Source organism: Centruroides vittatus, unplaced genomic scaffold (assembly GCF_030686945.1).
Source record: "Centruroides vittatus isolate TY-2023 unplaced genomic scaffold, ASM3068694v2 contig_891, whole genome shotgun sequence".
NCBI classification, from domain to species: Eukaryota; Metazoa; Arthropoda; class Arachnida; order Scorpiones; family Buthidae; genus Centruroides; species Centruroides vittatus.
The window spans coordinates 45,370-60,846 of NW_027122582.1; the positions used below are offsets into that span (position 1 = coordinate 45,370).

Consider the following 15,477-nt stretch of genomic DNA (forward strand, 5'->3'; position numbering starts at 1 on the left):
AGGTTATTTAGGAAGGAATAAATATTTCTGAAGCTGAAGGTTCTGATTCTATTTTTAAACATTTCCCTACTCAGAAAAGAAATATCAAAGCAAAAACTCTATTGTAGAAAAAAATTGGCTATCCTTTTACCAGTGTATAATTTGCTTTGGAACTGTTCTGGTATATATCTAGTAAAATATATAGAAATTGCTTTTTAAAAATTTCATTTTTATTGTCGGAAAATTGCTTTTATAGCAAAAAATAGAAAATGACTTTCAGTTAAAGAAACAAAACTATTTTATTCAACCTCCTTCTCTACTGGAAAAACTATTTAGTTTTTTCTTTTTGGAGTTAAATGTGTTTGGAATGACTCTTATACTCTTAATGTGAAAAGTTGATTTACTACAAAAGTACAGTAGTTATAAGAAATGTGTGTGAATGTATATATATAGGCCTACTTAAGTTTTGTTTTAGTCATTTTCATTAAGTATTTTTAAATTTAATACATATATTTAACAAAAAAAATCTTTATATATTTTTTAACTGTAATTTTTTTATATATACCATTTTTATTTCTTTATTTATTTTTGTATTCATCACATAAATTTCACTTTTCAAGTTTTTATATATGAAATGAAAATAAAATTTTTTTAACCTAAAAAATAATACATTAATAAATTATCTTTAATTTTAGTATTTTTAAAAAACAATTAAGCTTTTTTTTTCTTACAGACTTTATTACATAAATAAATCAAAGTACATGAAAGTATTAAAAGGTTGTATTTATAAAATAAATTTGATTAAGTTAAATATATTACATAACTAATATAAGTTATTGATCAGAATCCTGCTATTTACCAAATTCATATTTTTTTGTTTTCTTCATTAAATATATATTATAAATAATACAATAATATTAATTTAGAAAACAGTTTTAATAATTAGAATTACTTATTGTTTTATTAATTATATAACATTTTATTTGAATTATTGTTTAAGATATTTATCTAGTTATTCCACTATCTACTCACTCTAGTTATTTTATATATTATTTATAGATTTTTATAGTTGCATTTTACTCATAGTATTAATAGATTTTATATATGATTAATTTTAGTATACTCACTGTGAATATTTTGAACTGATAGATTACCACTGGAAGTAATGACATTAAATCCTCTCTGTGAGCATGTTGAAACTGCACAAGGTGTTCCCTTGACAGTGACCGGAGTAGCCCAATGTAAAGTAATGACTGAAAAAGAGTTTCTTGCAACTGCTGCTGAACAGTTCTTGGGCAAGGAAGTTGATCATATTAAATCTGTCATTCTTCAAACTTTAGAAGGACATTTAAGATCAATTGTTGGTAAGTGACTATATTCAAGATAATTGGTACTTAATGTTGTTTAAATTCTTAAAATTCAGTTCAAATATTTGAATGGAGCTTCTAAAAACATGAAAAGTATAAATAAAAATATACCTAAAGATGATAATACCATAAAATCTGCTTTAAGATACTTAAGATAATTTATTAAATTATGCTTTACAACAGTTTATGTATTATGTAATAAATTTTCATATTTTAATGAAATTAATAAACAATCTTTTTACAAGTCAAAATATTTTAATAATTTTATGTTGTTAAAACAATTTACCTTCATAATGTAAGAAATATGTTATTTGTCAAATATTTAACTATTTTACAAAATCAAAATATTTTTTCTAATTTGTGTGAAAATTTATATAAACAGTCATAAGTTTATCTTATAAATTTCATAATTTACATTTATCAAAAATATTCAAATAAAGTATTTATATTAGCCTCTACTGTATACTGTATGATCTTAATTAAAGTACTTTTAAAAAGACATATATAAATACAAATAGATGCACACCTTTTTAAAATATATAGTTTAATCAATCTTTCAGTATTTACACATAAAGTACTTTTATTTAGCAATGTCTAGAAAGAAATTTAGCAGTCCAAATCTGATATGGTGACATTTCAAGACAGGTGGAAAACATTTCTGTAAAAGAAAAAAATTAGTATCAAAATTCATCACTGACATTTTTTGGCATTGCAAGCAATAAAAAAAAAAGCAGTTTCCTCTGCATAAGTACACTTGTTGCAGAAAAGCTCTGGGTATAAAAGTGGTCTGAACTGTTGAATTGCATTCTTATCAGCTACAATGGCTGATAAGAACTTTGCTGAAATATACATTTCTTGTCAAGCTGTTTTATGAAACAACAGCAATATTTGGTTCCAGAATGTACATTTCTCATGAAGCTGTTTTATGAAAATAATGACAATGCCATAGTTGCACTTCAGGAATTTGACACTGTAGTTTATGCTAAGGACCATTGATTCCACATGTTCTCAGGAAAATGATCACTCAATTTGAGGAAAATGAAATTTTGGGAATTTAAACTGGTTGAGGGGATAGACCTATCACTTCAAAAGTTATTGAAAATGTTACCACAGTTATTGTTGAACAGTTAACGAATAATGTTGCAGGCTCCAGTAGTGCACGTGCTGAGTCATGGCAGTGTGGTAGATACTAAGAACATTGGGGTAATGTTATTTATATGAGGTCTGCCACAACTCATAGTTGCTGCTGACATGGAAACCTGACTGACCTTTGCATTGATCATCCTAGTCAGAATGTAAATGGATGTATTAGGGCCATGAAAGATCATGAGGAGGCATATTTTTACTTCAGACAAATAGTAAAGGTCTATAACTGTTGCATTTGGGCCACAGAAAACTTGTGTTTTCCAGCAGCTTCCACTGCACTTGCCTAAAGTTACAGTCTAATGTGAATTCAGTCACATTTATCCTTGGACCATTCTTCTTTGAAGAAGCTAGTCCCAACAGGCTTGTGACATGCTCTGTTATGACTCAGACATACCAAGAGATGCTAAACACTTGTTGTATCCCAACTGCAACAACAATAACACCTTGAAACCACTCATGCATAATGGAGTGCCTCTTCACATTGAGTAGTATTTCCTGCATTACTAATATCACTATTTAGTATGAGCATCTTATATAAATGAAGTATTTGTTGTTTTTAGTGCCAAAAATGTCATAGTTGTAAGTTTTAGTATTAATGTTTTTTTAGAAATGTCTTCTACTTGTTCTAAAATGCTACCATACCAGATTTGCATTTATGTTGTCAAATATCTCTCTAGTGTTGAATAGAGATACTTTAGTTACAATTACTTGGTATGTTGTAGCTTTATATATATTAAGATTGATTGTTATAGAGAAATGCAGTAATATACTTCTGTTTTAAAAATTTAGAGATACAAGGAATGTTACTTTCATATTATTTCTTCATTAAAAAAATTATATAGTTGTGCAATATTATATTAAGGTAAGAAATTGATAAAAGCAACTTACATTAAATTAAAATATCGAAAAACAATTGAAAAGATATTTTTAAAAATAATTTATATTGTTTATCAGAAAAATTTTTCAATAGTTTTTTTCTTTTTGATTAATAACAATAATAATTAATAATAATGGATAACAAACGACAATACATTAACAATCAAAAATTATGTATAATATAAGTTTAATTATACACACTTATTTTTAAAAAAATAATTACAACTCAACTCTAAAATGTTGTTCTTATTTTTAGAAATGTTAATAATTGAAAGATTATTTATTTCTATATCAATGAAACAGTAATTTGATAAAATATAATACATTTAAAGCATGCACTAAATCTGTAATATTTGTGTTAGTGAACAAATATAATATTATAGACTAAAAAAATGCATTAAAAAATAGTTTAAAATTTTCTTTATTTTATACATAATTAGGAACTGTCAGCTGATAAAAGATATCCACCCTTTAGTTATCAAAAGCCCCAACAGTGAATTGCAGTTAAAACTAAAAAGTAACAAAGAATAAAAAACATGATTTATGAAATAATGCAGTATATGTTAAAGCATTAATGTATGAAAAATTTTAAAAATTTATAAAAAAAAATATATAGTGAAGACAATAAAATTAAAAAACATAAATGCAAACATATATATAACATATATATAAAGAAGATCAGCTATTGTAAAGATCAAACAAATATTACATATAGTATTATAATAAAAGGATAAAAAAATTATGATCTTACATACTAAAAGACCTAAAATCAAAGGAAATAAAATAAAATTTAAATACATCACTGATATAAAATATTTTGGACATTTTCTTTTAAAACGGATGAGACTTTCATGCAATAACTGTTCTATTGGTTTTATACTTCTAGTGGTATGATAAAAAATAGATCTGTGTGATTAAAATTTATCTTTGTATACTAGTACATTTATCAATTAACAGGACTTATTATACTGGAAAATTATACTGGAAAATTATCCTAATAAATAATAATTTGGAAATACTTCAAGGGAATAAAACCAAACAAATAATAATAATGGAAAAAGACAAGAAAATCGAAGTCATCAAAGAATTAATCCAAGAAGGAAGTTATGAACAACTCAACAAAGATCCAGTGAATGATCTAATATAAACTTTAGACAAGGAACTAAAGAATTTAAAAATACAACAACATATAACAGAAGAAGACATCAAATACATAAAAAGAGAAGACAACAGAACACTGAAATTTAACATAAGGGTAAAGACACACAAAAATCCTATTAAATATAGACCTCTAATAGACGTAAAAAATTACATATATTATAATTTAGAAAAATATTTAAAGGATAAATTAAATTTATTAGAAGTATCTAAGTACAGTATAAAAAATGTGGATGAATTAAAAAATATAACTATAAACGAAAATTTGAATTTAATATCACTAGATGTTGTCAATATGTATCCTAGCATTACAATAGAAGACATAGAAAATTCGTTAATAAAAATCAAAACACCAAATTGGATAATTAAATTATGTTTAATAGTAATTAAAAATAACTATTTTCAGTTTGATAAGAAATTCTACACCCAAACAGAAGGAATACCTATGGGCACATGTATAGGTCCAAAATTGGCCAAAATATCAATGATGCAAATAGATGAAAAGATTAAAAATATAGAAGGTATTGAATTTTATAGCAGGTATGTGGATGATTGTATAATAATTTTTGATAAAAGGAAAACAAATGAGAATATAATCATAAATATGGCTAATAAGATCAAAAGAATATTAAATTTGAATTAGAAAAAGAAAAACAGAACAGTTTAAATTACTTAGATGTAACTATAGAAAGAAAAAATGATAGATTAGTTTATAAGAAATATGTTAAACCTATACAAATACTCAAAGTAATTGATTATAAATCTGTTATACCTGTTAGTATGAAATATAATATATTTAAAATGTATATGAATAAAATAAGACAAAGAACAAGTGAAATAGAAACACAAAAACAAGAGGAGGAAGAAATAATTAAAATGTTTATTTTAAACGACTACCCAAAATGTTTACTAAATAAATGGAATGAAAAATTACGTAATGACAATCAATCAAAATCAATGGACAAAGAGAAAAAATATGTTAAATTACGGTATGTACCAAAATTATTTGAAAGAATTAAGAAAGTTGTAAAAAGTAGAATTAATTTAATACCTGAAAAAATAAATTCAACTAAAAAATATTTGTGTTATAGAAAAGAAGAAAATTATGATATAACAGAGGAAAAAGGTGTTGTATATTCATTTAATTGCAATTGTAACCCAAAGAAAACATACATTGGAGGAACAAAAAGAAAATTAAAAATTAGATTAAGCAAGCATATTAGAGCAATAAAAGGAAAATATGCAAATTTAGCAGTGGCTGAACATAGCAATAAGAAAGGTTGTGAAATTGATTTAAATACTGTTAAAATAAGGAAAAAAGAAGAAAATAATTATAAACGTCAGTTATATGAACGTATAAATATAATCAGACAAACAGAAAGAATAAATAACAATACCAGAAGGAAAATCCACCAATCCTGGAGAAGCATTATAGAAGGGGGAGGGAAGTGAAAGCATAAAAGGAGAGATTTGAAATGAATTGTAAATATAGTTTAAGTAAAAAAGAATAATCCAGAATGTAAGTAGTCAATGTAGAAATTTTAGATGAAATTTTAATTATGATTAATTATAATGTATAAAAAATAGGTATACGTTTCGAATTATACAGTTAATATGAATTACAAGTATATTTGAATCTTTAAAGACGTTTGGAAATACAGAAACTGTAAGAATTTTATTATTTTATTGTCGGGGAATAAATGTGTTTATTTTGATTTTTAATTATAATTGTAACAAAAAAACATTTTAATTGTTGATTGTAGAAAGTGCTTTTTGAATGCCTGCTGAGGAGGGACAAACAAGTCCGAAACACAAGCTTAAAGTGTATGTGTTCAGGTGAACTAAATAAAAAATATTATTTCTGATCTGTAAGACTAAATATCTGCATCCATAATTTTCCAGTATAATAAGTCCTGTTAATTGATAAATGTACTAGTATACAAAGATAAATTTTAAGCTATGATAAAGGACACAAAGGCATAATAATTGAGATCTGTGTGATATTGTTAAATGCAGATGGGGTGAATATACAAGAAGAATCACAGGTAGGTTGACTGGTTATTTTTAGATAAAACCAGTGAGGGCTTAATAAACCATTAAAATATTTATAAAAAAGGATATGATCAAAATGTATTATATGATTTTTAACTTTGGGAAGACTGATGCATACACAGGCAACAGTGGGATTATGAGTTTGTGGCAAGTTACATAATTTATTTAATAATAAATACGTTTTAGCAAGTTTGTGCAAAAATTTGGAAATTAGATATGGAGCAGCCATTTAGCATTTAAATCAGATATTATGTTGTTATAAATGCAATAATTTTTTTCCACCCAAACATATAGAGTATATAAATGATCTTTATATTCATTCAATGCACTTTACAATATATCGATTACACTCTGTAAATAAATTGCAATTAACATAATTTTATTATATCAGTAATACAAGATTGTTAAAAAATAATTTCTCCAACTCAGAGAGCTCTGGAGCATATTCTACCACTTGAAATGAAACATTTGGACAACAGGTATTTCAGATGATGTGCTCACAATTTATTAACTGAAAGTTTCTTGAATAAAAAAATCACCAATAGGTGGTGATGGAGCTTTACAACTGGGGTCCAAATCTGTTCTGTCACCATAGAACATGTTGACAACTTTTGCAATCCCAGAGCTTCAACAAAATATGGGTGCCTACAGAATATCATAATCATGCAAGATGGTGCACCACTCCACATCACTCACTGTTTTCAATACATGTTAAAGTGGACTTTCACAGATGAACGGGTGATAAGCTGTTACTTTCCAAGAGCTTGACTTCTGTGCTCATCTGATCTCACTCCATTTGACTTCTGGTTATGGAGTTTCTTGAAGGATCACATCTCTCATGCAAGATGTGCATCTGTATCAGATTTAAAAGACAGCATTTGTCAGCATGTTCTTTGTGATTAAAGCAAACTCATTGTGTTCAGTAGTGGAAAATATGCTTCTGCAAATGGAGAAAATTGTTGAAAACAATGGAAGGACATATTAAACATTTATAACTGTGATTTGCATAGCACTACCACCTATTGGTGATTATTTTTGTACAAAAAGTTTTTTTATTTTATTTTATTTTTTATAGAACATAGTCTAGAGCCCTCTGAGTTGAGGAAGTTATTTTTAAGAACCCTGTGTCTAATATTAGCATTACGTGAAATATGTAGACATATAACATTCAGAAATGGATAATTGGCTTTGATATGGAGGAATAAACAAGAGAAAAACATTATTTAAGAAGCCTTAAATTAAAGATGCATTTATTACTTAGTAATATAAAAAAGAAATTCTTAAATATATAAATCCTTGGAATTTATGGAAAAATGTATTTATATATTTAACAAATATATCTATAGATTTCTGTGCAGCTGTATATTTCATTCATTGTTAATTTTCTTCATATCAAGTAAAGTTTTCTAGTTTCAAATGTTCAATGCACATATTTCAGAGAGATGGGTGATTAATATTAGGCAAATGATGGTAAATATTGAGTATATTGAAGTCAGAATATTTTGTGGCAGTTTGTTTTTAATATTGCTGTTAGCTTCATCTTTTATTTTCAACAGTTAGATTTTGAATAAAACTTTATTCAAAGGTAATTTTAAAGAATTTTATTATTTTTTCAAATGCATGTAATTTGTAAAAGATATAATCTTGACTAACAGAGTTTGCATATATATGCATTATAGTTTTCTATAGTGTATATAATGAAAATATGGATTTAATAGAAGCATGTCAAATATAGTTAACTTTCTTATTTTTAATTATTTAATCTGAATACAATAATATGAAACTATCTTAAATGCTTTATATTGAAATGATTGAATGATGTAAGTTACTAGTTATTAAATTATTAAATGAATATTACATAACTTTTTAAACTTATTCATATATGATTATTAGTCATGTTTTTAGGAGGAAAATCTTTATTGTTTTAAGTTTCATTTGACAATTGCAAAAATCTGCATGAAAATAAGAAATTTTATATTCATTGAATGAATCTCTCCTTAAATTTTTAATAACTGAAATATATAATAATAAAAAGAATCCAGCAATGAGTTGCTTAACTTTCCCAGCAACATTTAGTGGCACCATCTGTTATGATATTTTATTTTTAAAATATTTTATATTTTTAACTATTATAAAATGGCAAAAATTTTAATTTTGAGGATAGGGATGGGATTTATAAAAAAATTGTAAATGCTAATATAGTGGGTGATCAATTAATGAATATAATCAGTTCCAAGACCATGTTTGCTGTCTGAATTGTTTAACCGATTATCGATTTACCATAGATTTTTGTGGGAATTTGATTAATTCGTTCTGGAGACCCCAAAAAATAAATAAAAATTATATACTTTCTTAGCTAAGATTGTATCTACTGTAGATGTGTTGAAGTTATCTGCTTACAATATCAGACATCTGCCCACTCTCTAACTGTGTTCATTATAGAAACTAAGCAGGATAACTCCTGCTTAGTTTCTATAACGAACACAGTTCTTGACACTCCACTTTTTTTTAGGCATCATAATATTCAGTTTTTTTAAATAAAAAGTTCAGAAAAATACTTACAAAAATTCGTAGAACAGAAATTAACTAGCGCAAAAAAGATTATGTATATAACTGTAAAAGTCTCATTCCATAAATCTTGTATAGATGCCATTAAAATATAGTTTTACAAATCTTAAACACAACATTGCTTCTTGTCTTTTATCTGTCATTTGTTTGTTGTCCAATTTGTTCACAGTCCTGTTTATTAACCGATCACTTACTGTAACAAGTAAAATCGTCATTAAGTTTGACCCTACAGAAGATACACACAACATCCTTTATCTCCCCACTCCACAATCTTTAATCACCAAAATTTAATAGCATCAATCCCCTAATAAACAAACTTCCTGCAAAATTTTAAAAAACTTTGACAAAAAGCACAGAAGTTATTAAGCTTCAAAGAGGGTGAACAAAATCGTGCCTTGTGCATGCACACACATGTGCAACACACACACACTAACATCCATACATACAGAAATTATCCCCAAATTTTTTTGCATTTCTTGATGTTACAACGTCCTCAGTCCAAAAAAATGTAAAAATCTGGGGTCATTTTTTTGACCGATTGCCATACTTTCCCTCTGTTATATATAACTGCCAGGAAAATAAAATGTAAATTACATGTTTATCAAATACTTCTTTTTTAGTACTTGTATTTTACAAAAATAAGAAATTTATTTCATATGATATTAACAAATTTTTGTGTCTGAATTAAAATAAAGTGCAAATGAATGGAAATGATATTCTTATTTTACTTTTAAACTACTTTTTACTACTACTAAAACTACTATTACATTGTTTATTTGGCATTGTATCACTTAAAATGTATTATAGATGAAAAATTATATTAGAGGAGTTGCTCAGAATTAACTTTTAAGAATTCAATTTAGTTTTTTTTACTGTATTAAAGAATTGTTATGCAATTTAAATAACATTATTTAAAATTTAATTTTCAATTATATTAATTTCTATTTTTATGTAATAATATAATTATAAGTTACTTTTTTTATACAAATTATATTTTATTATCTCAATTAACATTAAAGTAGTTTCAAAGAATAAATTAGCACTGTTTAATTATACAAGTAGATCGCTGAGGTATTATTTTATCTGTCCACAATTTATTTTAAGTTTACAGGTTTTTCTTATTTTCTTAGTTAAGAGATTTTTACATCAAGGAGATTTGAAATAACTAATTTCATATGCAGCTATTATTTTATTTGTGTGACATGGAGAAAATACTTATACACATTTTTTCAACAATGGTTTTGCTCTATGCCACTTCCAGAAATAACCACTATCTTTAAAGAATCTAGGCTTTTGAAATTGTAACTTTATGTGGATATACAATTATTACAGTCTTCAGTATTAGTATAAAGTCTTTGTTAGTCCAAATATTATTTGTTTTCATTATAATATACTGTAAACTATTTGCATACTATTTTAAAAAAATATTAATTTTATTGTATATTTTTTAATGCTAATAATACCCATACCAACTATGGATATTGGCATTATAACTTATATATATATATATTAATACTATTTAAAAATAAAATTATATAATAAAATAATAAAACAATTTAAAAACTAGATATATACATTTATACAGTTAAAATTTATATATATTATTTAAAATGTATAAATGTTTTTAAAATGTAACAATTCTAAAATTACATTTTTCTTGCATAACATTCTGTTTCTAAGATATTAATTCATCCTAACATATGCAGATGGATATGTAAAAAAATGTATTTAATAAATTATATAAAGAAAAAGATGATAAAAGAGAACATTAAAATATAGAAAAGTATCATAATAAATTTAAATAATGATGTAACATTAAAATAAAATCTGTTGATTATGTAACAGTTTCATCAGTTCTTGCAGACACACCCTCCAAAGAGAATTTCTTACATTAATTACCTTTCAAAAAAAAAAATTAACTGGTGATATGGAATAGCTTGTACGGATAGTACAGTATAATTTTTTAAGATGTATGATAATATAAATGAAGATAAAATATTTTTGAACAGACTAGTTTTCAAAAAATGTTTATCACAATCCAGTGGAAAGTATTTCTGTAAAGAATTTATGAAATCTTTTTTAATACAATTAAGATATCTTTATCAACCATGAAGGAAAGAAAATACATTTCTCAAAATATCAAAACTTTATTTTATTTACTGATATTTATTTTGACTTTAATGTCTTCTTACAGATGCTGTTGTGGCTGTCCACCATTTTGTTGTGTGTAAATACTGTATATAGAATTAGAACTCTGTCTTCTTTCCTTAATTCTTCTCCCTTCTGCTTTTAACCCTTCCCGTCACCTGACAGGAATGGCATTTTTCGTGGGTCCTGATTGGTGGTTTTAACAAAAGAGACAGGGGGTCCTGCCCAAATCAACCATGAGTCATAAGGGTAAGAATTATGGACACTTTTAGGTTCGACACCAAGGAGAGAAGTCTGGCGAAAGTGACCCAGAGACAAGGTATGAGGCTTAGGACGAAAGAGAGAGAGGGCCAGTACAGACCATGTGGGGACAAGGACTCGAAAATAATTGAACCAGCTCTTCCGCAAAGGTCCAATGATTTGCCCCAGCACCTTTTTATGAGTGACTGTTTTTTATTTTTCTGGATGCTGACGGATTGGAGATTCACCATCTGCAAGGCGACCATTGTCGACATTACCTTAGTATCAGGACCCACAAATCTAAACTACCAGTAGACTATCTTCATCCTCTATCCTTCTTTTCCCTTTTTAGTTTTTAAGTAGTAATACTATTAGTTTTAAGTTTAATTGTAATTTTTGTTTAATCGGAATTGTATATAATTGTCAAATTCCTTGAAAGTCTGAACGAGAAGAGACGCGGTAAAAACGACCTGTGTAACATTGTTTCTGTGACAGGCATTCTGTTCACTGTTAATTGTTTCAGTTAATAAAGCGACTTGTTCATTATTTCTTGGTTTATTATTACGTGTTTACCTCATAATCTTTCACAATGGCGTCCGCGACAGGATGCTCGTTGAAAAGCAACACTATAAAATATTATTGCTACTGTAGTTTCTCTTGTTAAAATCCATTAAATGCATTGATCAGTATTCAAAGTGTGATTCAAATTTATGAAATAAGAACATCATAACAAAATTCCTATCGATTTATGATAAAGTTTAAGATACCATTTAATAAATATGAACAAAAATCTCTTTAGATATGTTTTTTGTATAAAATATTCACAATTATCTGTTACACAACACTTAGGTTTAGTTAAATTATCTTAGATTATTAGAATATGCTATATGACACAAGTGTTAGAAAGTAACAAGAACTTTTCTGCAAAGTTTAACATTGACGAATTTTCTTACAGGTACATTATCTGTGGAAGAAGTCTATCGGGACCGGGACCAATTTGCTTCTCTTGTTCGAGAAGTAGCAGCACCTGATGTCGGACGAATGGGAATTGAAATACTCAGTTTCACTATTAAAGATATTTTCGACCAAGTCGAGTATCTATCTTCGTTAGGAAAAGCACGTGCTGCTATTGTCAAAAGAGACGCAGAAATCGGTGTCGCCGAAGCAGAAAGGGATGCAGGAATTCGGGTTTGGTCATTTATTTACATTTTTATTTTAATAAAATAACTTATTATAAAATGCTAGTGAAAACTTATTTAAAGATATGTAGACTGAATTTAAATATTAAATTTTTAAAAAATTTCTATATACTTTTTATTACTTGTAGGAAGCCCAATGTGAAAAAGAAGCTATGGATGTAAAATTTAATGCTAATATTAAAATAGAAGATTCACATCGAATGTATCAGTTGCAAAAGTCAAATTTTGAAGTTGAAGTTAATACAATGGTGAGCTAAAAACTTAGTATAAATTAGTAACAGTTAAAACTTTCAAAACATTGTTTTGACAACAGAACATTTGTTTTTTGAAATAACAACTGATTTATTAAGAGTGATCCTAAAGTTTGTGTACAGTTTTATACTTCAGTAACTAATGATGTACCGTACAATGTTAAAACTATAAAAATATGCTATTTGTTTTATAAACATGCTGTAACAATTGTTATTGACAAATTTTTCAAGCTAAAGCAATTTACTTTTGCTTTGATCATCACCATAATGGGATCTGTAAGTAAAATTAAATCAGTTGTACATTGATAAAATTATTATATAAAAACTATAAAAGTTGGTATCTCAAATATTATTTACTACATAGTTTTGACACTTGTACATCTTTAGTTATTAAAGTATAAAATTGCAGAGTTTAGGAACACCCTATATACTGTGAAGATCGCGAATGTGGTACACAAAGAAACTGGTATAAATATTTACAACAGGGTCTTTTATTCGCGTATATAGATACAGGAAGGGTTGTGGGATGCCAGCTATAATATCTCTATCTCCAACACAGGTAGTATTAGTACGGAACCCAACAAAAATATAATGATATAAGCCTCAGGTCTCGTGACGACTATTCCGATACATAGATAATTATTTTACAAAGGGCGATTACAAACGTATATAGACCTTAATTCTAAACTTATAATTAATTACAACTAATGAAGAATGATAGAAGAATTTATGACAATAAAATAACTGATAGGAGAAGAAAAAAAAGGAATGGGTACCCAACTATTTTGGTGCTAATGCAATGAGGTGCACATAACGGTACATATAACGGTGTAGATGACGAATCTCTTCTTAATCACGAGAAAAAAAAACAGTCAACACTTTCACTACACATAAAGTTCTCTTTGTCTTCACCCACGTGGTCTCGAAGACGTATTCGGGAGCTTTCTCGTTCTCGTCTTTCCTCCTTCAGCTCTGACTCAAAAGTGACTCTTTGTCTTGGTTCTACCCCTGAGGGCTGCGTACAGTCCTATTGTCCATAATGGGGTCACCTATTGTTAAGCCGTTAAGCACCGGTCAGGGAAGGGTTCCAGGAAGTAAAGATAAAGTTGTATCTTCAGATTGTTCTTTTTGCTGGTGATCTTGAACTGGAGCGGTTGGAGTATACCGGAGGTAGGCCAAAGGAACATCGTAGTCCTCTGTCTCACTATCCTCTACGTCACTAACAAGAGGGGTTGTCTTGTCATTTCTTTTCAAATTATGTGACTTTACAGGAAAAAAACATGGTTTCAACCTGTCCGAATGGACAGCAAACTTTTCACGGCGCGCGTTACCCTCTAGTTCAACTGTGACGGGTCCTAAAATACGAGAAATTCTAAAAGGTTCCAAGTATTTGGGAGAGAACTTTCCATGTTTCTTTGTAGTGCTTTTTCTCAACAACCATACCCTCTGTCCTGCTGCCCAGGTGCTATAACTACGGCCATAATTTATGCGTTCTCTATTAAGGGAATTCTTTTGCTTGCCATACGCGAAAGCGTTGTCACGTATAATATTCAAACGGTCAATCCATTTGTTTTTCTGGTTTTCATCCCCATTGATCATAGTATCATTACTAGGGAAGGTCCAAGGTAACCGGGGGTCGTAGCCATATAAGAGGAAGGACTGAGCCTCTCTAGTGGAAGCGTGAGTTGTATTATTATAGGCATAGGTCGCAGGGTTAACGAATAAGTCCCAATCCTTATTGTTGCCGCCCGATATGCGGGAGATGACGCTACAAATGGACTTGTTGAACCTCTCACACACCGAATTTGAGCATGGACGATAAGCAGTCGTCATGTTATGCTTGGTGTGCAAAAGCTCACAAGTCTCACGGAAAATCCTAGAAGTGAAATTACTGCCCCTATCGGATATGATGACCTCTGGGCAACCGTAACGGCACACAATGTGATTGAATATAGCGTCACTAATAGATTGGGCTGATTGATCCTTTATAGGGACCACCTCTGCGTACCTAGTAAATATGTCGATGATAGTGAAGAGGTACCTATTCCCCTGTGGAGTCACACGAAGAGGGCCAACGATATCAATGGCTACTTTTTGGAAGGGAAACTCTGCCGTTTCAGTCTGTTGAAAAGGGGCACGATGCCGATGCAAATTAAATTTTTGACAGGTTATACACTTTTGAATAAAATGGCGGACTAAAGTGCGAACATTACGGATATAATAATGGCGATCAATTAGGTTGGCAGTTCGCTCTACACCAAAATGACCTGCGACATCCGAGTTATGAAAGGCCTTAATAACTTCGCTAACCATATTAGGGCCGACACAAGGTCGCCTCCAATGACGTAACCTGTATTGATCAGGCTTAACGTGAACCAATACGTTGCCTTCTAACTGAAATTCAGGTTGGATGCCATCGAAAGAATCCACGGGTTCGAGTGTACAAATTTTTTTTAGGTTCTCCTTCATTTTAGAGAAAAACTTATCCTGATC

General features: G+C 28.4%; 1 protein-coding gene across 1 annotated transcript in view; it reads left to right on the plus strand.

Moving 5' to 3' along the window:
* The window catches only part of LOC136983908 (flotillin-2-like), a 42,132-nt gene that overhangs the window by 9,538 nt on the left and 17,117 nt on the right, over positions 1-15,477 (plus strand). Inside the window, exons 3-5 of the mRNA XM_067280798.1 lie at positions 1,129-1,343; positions 12,490-12,722; positions 12,862-12,981. Coding sequence (XP_067136899.1) covers positions 1,129-1,343; positions 12,490-12,722; positions 12,862-12,981 — 568 coding nt within the window. The remainder of the gene's footprint in view (positions 1-1,128; positions 1,344-12,489; positions 12,723-12,861; positions 12,982-15,477) is intronic.